This window comes from Cottoperca gobio, chromosome 24 (assembly GCF_900634415.1).
Source record: "Cottoperca gobio chromosome 24, fCotGob3.1, whole genome shotgun sequence".
Classification (NCBI taxonomy): Eukaryota; Metazoa; Chordata; class Actinopteri; order Perciformes; family Bovichtidae; genus Cottoperca; species Cottoperca gobio.
In genome coordinates, this window is record NC_041378.1 from 4,271,388 (window position 1) to 4,281,586 (window position 10,199).

General features: G+C 41.0%; 1 protein-coding gene across 1 annotated transcript in view; it reads right to left on the minus strand.

Moving 5' to 3' along the window:
* fmn1 (formin 1) overlaps nt 1-8,236 on the minus strand; it is a 30,042-nt gene extending 21,806 nt beyond the window's left edge. The window contains exons 1-2 of the mRNA XM_029425835.1: nt 6,838-8,236; nt 3,290-3,459 (exon numbers count right to left, since the gene is read on the minus strand). Coding sequence (XP_029281695.1) covers nt 3,290-3,459; nt 6,838-8,236 — 1,569 coding nt within the window. The remainder of the gene's footprint in view (nt 1-3,289; nt 3,460-6,837) is intronic.
* Nucleotides 8,237-10,199: the final 1,963 nt, after the last annotated feature.

Sequence of the window (10,199 nt, forward strand, 5' to 3'; positions counted from 1 at the left end):
ACCGTTATCACTACATGTTCGGTTTGAGATCTACTTTTTGCAGATTCCTCAGGGTCAAAACCCACATCAGTGGAAGTGTTTGTGACCAAATCCTCCTGGAAGTAAACATTTCCAGCAGTCTTTTCTTCCTCTGTGATCAGCTTCTTCAGTGTCATCCTGCTTGCCACTGACTGGTGCGACACAATCACCACCTGTATTCATGCAGTCAGTGGAAATATGTTGCACAGATTCCTTTTCAGCACATTCATCCAGTGAGTTCTCCGATATGAGACAGCTCTCTTTGCTGCGGCCGTTAACTCTGTCACAGCCTTCCTCTGGCATCTTATTCTCGTCTTGATTTGCTGCAAAGGTCTGTTTCTGTAAGCCACTGTTCAGCATCTGCAGCCACGCTTTGCTGCTCTGCTAGGTTGACATTATTCCTCTCCTCTTCTATCATGTCTGAGTCATTTCCTGCTTCTCTCCTAGTTATGTGTCTCACTGATTTAGAGGTCATGTTCTCCCCTTCGTGAAGCAATGCAACATGTGATAATGAGTCTTTACTGTTCTCCACAGCTTCTTCAAAACCATTTTTCTTAACATTAAAACAGAACTCAGTGTCTCCTTGCATTATGTCCTCATCCTCCTCCTCTGAGAGGATCCTGAAACATTTTAGGATGGCTGTTTGCTCCTCCATGGCTCATAAAGAGAGTGGTGACGTTATCCAGAGTAGAGGGAAGTTCTTGAAAAGCTTTTTCCACAACGTCAACATTGTGGTCACCATTAAAACCGCTCATATCTGAGACTCAAGCGCAACATTGTGCTATCTTACATACGAAAAATGCAGTTTAGGAGAGTGTATAATGGTGTTCAGGCATCTGTATGGCATGCACTACGTTGTACAACGGCTTCCAGGATCATGCAACTTCCACTTACTATCAATAATAATGCAAGAAATGTTGAATAGTCATATCACCACTTCTGTAAATCCGACCTGTTTCCGCTCCAGTTTGTTGAAAAGAAATAGATTTATCCTTTCACCGCTACAACAGCTCCTTCATGTCTTACCGGAGAACTAACTTTTCCAAAACTCTAAACTGGAAGTTCGTCACTCAGAACTACCAATGAGAGGAGAGAAATCCAGACAGCAATGGAAAAGTGAAGGTTTCCAAAACGCAAGCTCCGTGACTCAGCTCCACCACAATTAAAAGTTTAGCTCCAGGTCCTGGTTCCAGTTTCCAAGTTCGGCCTTCTTTTTTTCCCCTCTGGCTCCTCTAACCCCTCTGTGGTGCTTTACAGAGCAGCATCTTGGACGCCATCCTGCAGATTGTCATAGTGTAATTGCAAGCAGATGGGGACTTCAGCCACTGTATCTGACAACACCCTGACAGATCTGTGAGCCATAAGTCAAAGCAGGCCACCCAGAACAGATGGGACACCACACCCAGAGCTGCAGGAGGGTAAATACAGCAGCAGTGCCAGCAGGGATCACTTGTTAAACGTGGTGGCCTGTAAATGCACAGCGACAGGGAGGTCTCTCAGCTCCCCTGCAGGCACTGAGCAACAGCAGCCTAATCTGGACGCTTAGTGGGTCCAACCCACCTACACTGTACTGTCAATCAGCTCACATTACAGCGAACATGCACTGTGAATGTTATTGGCTGAGCAGTTTAGTGGTTATATTGTTTTGCATGCATTATGTAAAGAATTTATTAAACCTTTTTTTAAAACAATAATTAAATGTAATTTATATCAGATTTAAGTACAAAAGAAGGGAACCTTTGGTAATAATCAAGATTGAAAAGTTGATATTTAAAATATAAATAAATGTATTAATTAATTCTCAAAAAAAAGATACAAATTATTTATATATTTATAATTTCTAAGTGTAAAAACAAAAGTAAACATTAATAAATCTAACAAACGTGTTAAAGTGAAGTCAAGAACAGGATGTTGAAGAGATCAATACAAAGGAAAACATTTGGAGAAAAAATATAACAATAATAAATATAAAAGATTATAAAAACGGATAAAAGTGAAAAATAAAATAAAACTAAAATAATACAATATTATACAGATAAGATAAACAACATGAAAACACTTTCATATACATATAATATCACACAGAAAAACAAAAGGGGAGCCATTGAAAAGTAAGAACATTTTAATATGTGCTCTAAAGCAGACACACACACACACACACACACACACACACACACACACACACACACACACACACACACACACACACACACACACACACAGAGAACGTCTTGGACAGTTCTCAGGTTCCACCCTTGTTTGCTTTTATGTCTTATTATCACAGCCGACAGCAGGTGAGTGACATTTCTCCCGTGTGTGATTACACTGCGTAACGTTCTCCGAGCCTGAAACCTGCAGCAGCGTCTTACCTCGTTACATTTAAATCGTGCTAATACTAATGGGACACTGTGGCCTTTATGTGAGCTGTGTTTATGTAACAGAATCCAGATAATCCCATGAAATAGCATTAGAATCAGAGAGCACACATAACACAACACAGTGTAACTGCAGTGAAAGGATCGTTGCAGACCTACATTTACCGAATACTTTCTGTTGATGTTGTATTCTCAATCATTTAAAGTTCAGAATAGTTTTATGGTATTTAAAGAATAAAGTCCTGATTCTATACTTTTACAATTTTAGATAGAATTATGAAAAAAACTTAAATTTTCCATCAAACCTCAGCCTTTACGTTATACTTTATATGCAAGTATTTATTTCTAAACATTTGATATGTGATCTAAGTTTCTATGTATATTGACGATATATATTTGAAATGTTATTGTTTATGTTTGTTCTGCTTTGCTGAAACAAGAAAATCAGATTTAAGAAGCATTTTGGATTGTGTTTATTATCATTATTATTGTTGTTGTTGTTATCAATACTTCTCATGTATTACCTTACAGTGAGAAAACAAAACCCTGACAAAATATATAAAATTGTTCTCAACTTTCAGCCCCACACACTCGTGTGTACAGAGGTAAAGACGCAGAGCTTAAGAGCTTTACACGCCAGTAAACTACCATTTCATGCAGATACCAATGTTTATACAAAGCACCTACAGAGAGCATTAAATCCCTTCTGTTGTGTAAGAACTTACACCAAGGAACTCTTTGTCACACACACACACACACACACACACACACACACACACACACACACACACACACACACACACACACACGCACGCACACACACGTTTTATTGTCATTGAAATAAGAGCACGAGAGCAGGACCTTCTCCTTCACATCAAGTCTTTAAAGCTACTCACCCGAGACTCCGGTGTGCATGTCTGCGTATCAACGATGTCATCTTCAAGGGCCGTGATGTGCAGGAAATCTATGTGTTGGGGTCGGGAGGGATGACACAGTGACCTGCAGAAGGAGAGAGACTCCTCGACCTCCTGCTGCCAGATCTTCTCCTGTCTCTGCAGAGCCTCATCTGCAGGAAAAAGGGAGTCAAATCATAATCAGAACAACTTTATTACCGTCTCAACCTGCAAGTAAAAGTGGCACAAATCTGTTTCTTTGACGACAGCATCAGTTCTGGGCAACTTTACAGCCCAGCATGTCAAATATTAACACGTACAGTAAAGACAGATGGAAACACAAATAGACTGAAGACAGCAGATGCCTCTGAGGGAAATTGTTTGAATTCTTCCTCTTATTATAGAGGCAAACAGTAAAGATCTTTTCCACACATGACAATTGTGCCTTCAATTAAACAAAGCAAGTGCCAAATGAATCAACACAGAAATCTTTAAAAGACTCTCCAGCGCGGCAGTAAACCTTGTGTGTGATGATACAGTGTCACCTTGAGGATAGAAGACGGAAGTTCAACTACAAATAAATAGAAGTTTCGGATTTAAATTAGAAGACAAAGCACGTCCAGCAACTCTTCTCTGCTTGGCTGTTTATTATAATATTTTGCTTTACAATTGTTGTCATTGATGCACTCTTGCAAAATCTTGCAAACCAGAGTAAAAGCACACATATCCCACTCAAGATAAAACAACAAAAAACGAGCACAAACGCCGTGAAAGCTGCAGAAATGTAGCTGACATGTCCTAATAAATGCATACAGCATGCACATATAACAACATACATGGCAGCAGATTGAGCTATTTATATCCGTCGCGCACTATGTTGTGTTGCTATATTAGATGATTGATGCGTGGAGCTGTGAGGCTGACAGCTACTGATCCCCATCCAAATGTGCTAATTAAAAAACTATTACAGACTGCAGATGTATGACGAGAGATCTAATTATAACACCGGACACATTTTAAATGAATGCACATTTGGATATATATTTATGTAAGCAAATAGTCTATTTGTCTATTTCAGGGCTACACTCACGTTCCTTAAGTTGCCACAGTAGGAGTTAAGAGGAATTAGGTTTCAATTCCCACTGCGGTCAAGCGGAAAATGCACCGATGGTCCTGTAGGGCACATTTGGATAAAACATGTAGCTATTACCAGATGTGGTCAAAGGCAGCTCAACCTTGAGGAGATGATTTAGTTTTCTTCCACTAACTGCATCCAGATTCCTCCCCCCCCCCCACGTGTTATTGCCGAGCTGGTCACACAGTCCTCACTCTCTCTTTTGGGTACAGAGAGAAAGCTAACAATGCCGACAGAGATGCCAGTTGTGTAACTTTCAGCGGACACGTCTTCAAAGCCTCACAGCTTTTGGAAGTGTGTTATCTGTCCTCCATTTGACCACACTGAAGAGAACACTGATGTTGAGAATAAAACCCTCAGAAGACTCGACATGTTTTTCTTCCTCTCGCTCTAATCGTCATCCTCTAAAGATGAGTTGTGTTACACAAAGCTCAGAGCATTAATCCTATTTGGACAGCCGGGCGTCCTGCGGCAGCGCCTGAGCTTTCATTAGCTCTCACTGAATACCAGACTCAGGCAATCATTTCTATACACAGTCACAGTTTTATTCCTTGACATAAACTTTTCTCCTTTTAGTTCTCAAATAATCTTATTCCACACGTTCTCTGCATCTCGTATATTGAATGTCAGCTTCCAGCTCTTCATTGAAGCTACATAAAAACCAGCCTAATATATTCGGTACCTTTGTAAATCTCGTCAAGGGATTTGACATAAAGTTCTGTACAAAGCTTTACTGCAGGAGTTTATATTGACCTAACTAAAGGGGTTAAAGAAAAGTTGCTTTTTTCAACTGTACATCCAAACAAAAAGATGCTCTAACATTGTGGCGCATAATCCACATTATGGGGGGAAAACCTGTTTTACATCTGCGTTCCTCTTGAATTATTGTGTTTATGGAGAGATTATACACAGAGATGGACATAAAGATACAAGCACGGCAACAAAATGTCCTTATAATGTACAATAAGTGTCATCATGAGGTATGAGCAGCTGCAGCACGAGCACGAGCACGCACAGCACAACCTTTCAGTGTCTTTTAATTGGTCCAGTGTGGTGTTTGCATGTATCTACAAGAAATCCAACATGGTAAATTCTTATCACAAGCGTTTGTCCCGACACACACACACACACACACACACACACACACACACACACACACACACACACACACACACACACACACTATCTCGCTGCTGTTCAAATGGAGCCATCACAGGTCACTGGCTAATGCAGGACTCCAAATCTATATCCACATCAGGTGCTCACTGGTACTTCATGCCTGAGCGAACACTCACACGCACACACACACACAAACACGTGGTGGTATGTCAAAACCTGCAAGTGGTCATTATTTACGGACTACCACACATCCTTGAGGTCAGCTTCAGCAGCTATGGTGTGTGTGTGTGTTTGTGTGTGTGTGTGTGTGTGTGTGTGTGTGTCTTCAGTCTTCTTCTTCTCTTCACTAATCAACCACTAAGAAGTCGATGTCATGCTGTTGTGCACACACACTTCCCTCTTTGCCCTCACAACATTGACCATGAAGCATAAAGAGCTGCAAGTTCAGATATGAAATCCTTTAAAATACTTCACAATATCTCCCATATTAGTAAACTGAGTCTGAAATGAACCAATACAATCAATTCTAGACGATGTGATGTTCAATCCTATACGCTTTTTAACTTTATATATGTGTTGTGTGTCATGTGTAACATCAAACCTTCTCTATTCTCTTATTATATAATCCTTTAAGTAGGGCTGGGTATTGAAACTCAATACCTTTTTAATATACTGACAATCAACTATCAAAAACCCCAAAGCTTCTAATTGACATTATTTTTTAACTGTACTTTATTTAGGGGAAGTTCTTGTACGACTAGGTATCATATCAGACGCCGTATTAAAGGTTTTAAGGGTCAAAATGGATTCATTTGACTGGACTACATGGTTAAAACTACATTTTCTCACTTCCAAATGTTTGCAAAATCATATGTTCAGTTCAGAAAAACATCTGAAGTCAAACCTTTAATAACTGAGGAAACACCACACTTACTATGTTGTGTCTGCTCTTGAGCTTTCAATCACGTCACATGACCTTCATCACCACGTAGAGTTTGTCAATTATTTTATAAAATTTCTCGTCGAAAGATGAGATTTGTTCTTTCTCGACAGTTGAGTTAAGAAAACATATTAAAAAAACAAAAGCAAATCTCTAGAAGACATTCCCTGAGAACTGGGCTGATGAAAATCATGTGATACGATCAAAAGCTCTAAAAGCAGCTACTAAAAGGACCTTGTGGCTTGAAGCTAAACTTTGAACCTCGGCTTCAATTTCAAATTTTGTTAGTTCTTTTTACATATTTAATATCATGCATGTGACTTGTTGTTGTTGTTGTAGCCTAATGAGCATTAGTACCTGAAGAGAGAAGATGATCTTGACTGGCCTCGACTGTCTCACTGGTGAATCTGTACGTCTGATTCTGTTCACTCAGCCTCACGTTCGCCGCAGCCGAGTTCTTCCTGCTACTCTTCTCATCATGTCCTTTCCCATCAGACACTGTGGTGGCCCCTCCACAGCCTCCAGCCCCTTCAGGGAAAATATTGTCTTCAACTGAGCTTCTCCACCTCATGTGACGCTCAGAAAAGTCTTTCTCGTGCTGGTCGATCAGGCTCAGAGGCAGCGAGCGCCGGCTGGACGGACTGGACGTGAATAGAGGAGACAGGATGGGAGAGATGTCGTCAAAGCTGCCAGATGTTCTCGGAGAATCATCCAGGATCGCAGACAGAGACGGCGAGGGTGAAACAGAGGGGGAGGAAATATTTGGCACAGTAGAGGTGAAGCGGTGAGAACATGACGGTAGGTTCGGAGGCCTTCTTGTCGATCGTACAAGGTTTGGATCATAAGAAGTTCTCTTGGCCTCTGTGAAGGGTTCATGCTCTACTTTGGTTCCTTCCATCTTCAGGGCCTGACGCAGACTCTGGCTCAGAGCTTCACCCAGAGCTTGAAGCTCCTCCACCAGCAGAGGTTTGTCTTCTATGCACCCCTTGTTCTGGGTCTCCCCAAAGCCACCATCTCTCCCGTCGCTGCCTTCTTTGATCCAGTCCGAACTTGTGAGACTCACCCGACGTATGATCCCTTCCACCTCCTCAATCTTGCCCATTACTCGCCGCGCTGCAGCCTTCTTCCCCATCTCCTCGTACCTCCATTGAGAGGACTTATTTTCCTCATCTGCATGTCTTGCTGCCTGCTGGACCTTTTGAGTATTCCTGATATCGTCTTCCATCTTCCTAGTGGGGGAGATATACGTTGAGTACATATCATTGTCATATTCAGAGAGGTCTGCGTCTGAGTCAGGGAGAGCACATTCTTCCTTCACAGATAAATCCTTTCTTTGTTTGCTAAAAGATTTATGAACATTTGCAGACGAAGCATCAGGCAGATTCACTCTCCATGCTGGTTTTAGATCCTGTGAACTCCTGTTCTTCTCCTCCATTGATGAAACTCTTTCCTCACCCACAACTCTCCTTCTCCAGGCTGCAGCAGTGCACATGATCGGCTCGTTTTCCTCTAAGTCCCACTCCCTAAAGGTGGGAGAGCTCGTTATCTGGAGCTTTGTCAGCCTCCTCGTCTTCGGCCGCGCCTGTGGAGTCCCGGGGGTCATCTTGAGGTTATGCTGAACGCCGCCGTCGCGAACGAGCCCCTCTACTCTTCTCCTTCTCTTCCGAGGGATCTGTAGCCTGGGGGATTTCGGTAAAGCATCGTCTGCATAACCATGAAAGTTCGGCTTCATCTTCGTGCCCTGTTGGTTGCCCATGCTCATGAAAGACTGGCACTCCAAACACAACGGGAACAACTCTGTCAGCCAGAACTCAGAGGAGTCATCCAACACTTTGAGGGTTCTGTTGAAGTCCGAAAGGCCGAATTTGTCTGCTTTCCTCTGCTTCACGGTTGCAGCTGCACCCTCCTCCTTGTAGTTTGAGGTTAATCCTCCTTGGTGCTTCAGATGGGCTTTAAAGGGGGAAGCTGAGCCCCTGCAGTGTGAGAGGGATGGACTCACACAGCTCCTCTTGCTGATCGGGTTGTAGAGGTTTAAGGATGCGCGTGTGCTCTCCATGATGTTATTTAATTATCACAGATTAAGCAGATGATGCCTTCAAAGCATGGATGGATTCTTTGGAGCGATTAGACCTCTGGACAATAACGTGAATCCTGACACAGAAAGATAGAAAGTTTATTTCACACTTGTTTTAAATGAGTGTATGTGCATTGTACTACTTGCAGAGTTGACTTATCAATCCAACTATATCCATAACAAACAGAGCAGAATGAGCTGTTTCTCAGGGTTTTAGACTTCGCCAGAGTGCTGAGTGCAATAAAAGACTTGAATTGATACACACAAGTATTAATGTAGAGCAAACAGACACACAGTACAGGGTTGTGCAAATGAAATATGCACGTGAAACAAATGACTTGACCCAGTTATGTAACTTAAAGGTGATGTTATGGAAAAATCAATTTACTGGAAACATGAGAAAAACTGTTCCTGCAACTCCTGACTCACAAACTCCACTGATTAAAAAAAACCGTACATAAGTAAATGTTCTTTAAGAACTGTATTTAAGTACAATTTTGCGGTACTTTTCTTATTTCCATTCTAACAACATTATTCACTAGTTACTTTGCATATTCAGATTCTTAATGCAAAATATAATCAATTAATAAATTATGTATTATAAGATAAACTACCAGACAGAATAAAAAGTCAAATTAGCTCCATCTTTACCAGATGCAATATTAGTGATACTTATATACAACAAAGTAAAAGTAGCATTACCACAATGTGATATCAATAATCTAATAAAGTGGTGGTATTATTCTACCACCACTGCTTATATTACTACAGTTTATAACTTGACTTTTGTTATTTTATTTTCATTTGGTAAACAAAACAATCCGGCCACCAATAAATAAACAATGAAAAAAAATGTGAAGACTTAAAACAAGTTGAGAAGTCTTTTGAAAACGTCTTATTGACAATTCTTTAAATAAAAGAGATTATTATTGAAATAACAGTAACACGTGTATTGAGGCGTTCACTTACTCGTCTCTGTCGCATCTCTCCGTGCAGCAGCAGGTCGCTACTCTGTTCTACTTGCACGCACCCTCAGGTGACAAGACAACTCCCCGCCCACTGAAGTGACAGGCGCAGGTTCCATCCAATCAGCGCTGTTCGTGAGAATTCGAATGTCTCCTATTGGCTCCTCAGAAAAGACTGCCTTCCATTTATCCTGTGAGGCTCATCAGGTACTGAGGGGAGCATATAAACAAACAGACGGCAGGGCTCAGGGAGGATTTCCCTTTAATCAAACTAATCCTATTGACAACGATCTGCTGAGTGATCACAGTGAACCAGTACTGACGGTGTCGTGTTTTCTTTATAGTATTGTGTTAGGACAATGACATTCATTATCTACGTTCCACCAATGAATTAATATATATTATAATATTGACTTATTATTCTGATCGATTACTGTGTAGGCAGCATTTTTATATGTAACGTCTTGACGGGCATATTAACTATACCTGTTAAAAATACAACACATCCCACTGAATTGCTGTGAATTATAAAGCAATTATAAAGTAGTATGAAAATGGAAATGCTCAAGTACTTCAAAATTGTACTTCAGTGCAGTACTTGAGTAAATACTCACCAACCACCGTCTGAGATAAACGGGATAAATGATTGCTCCTTGTAAATTGAGGCCAAAGGCTGTGTG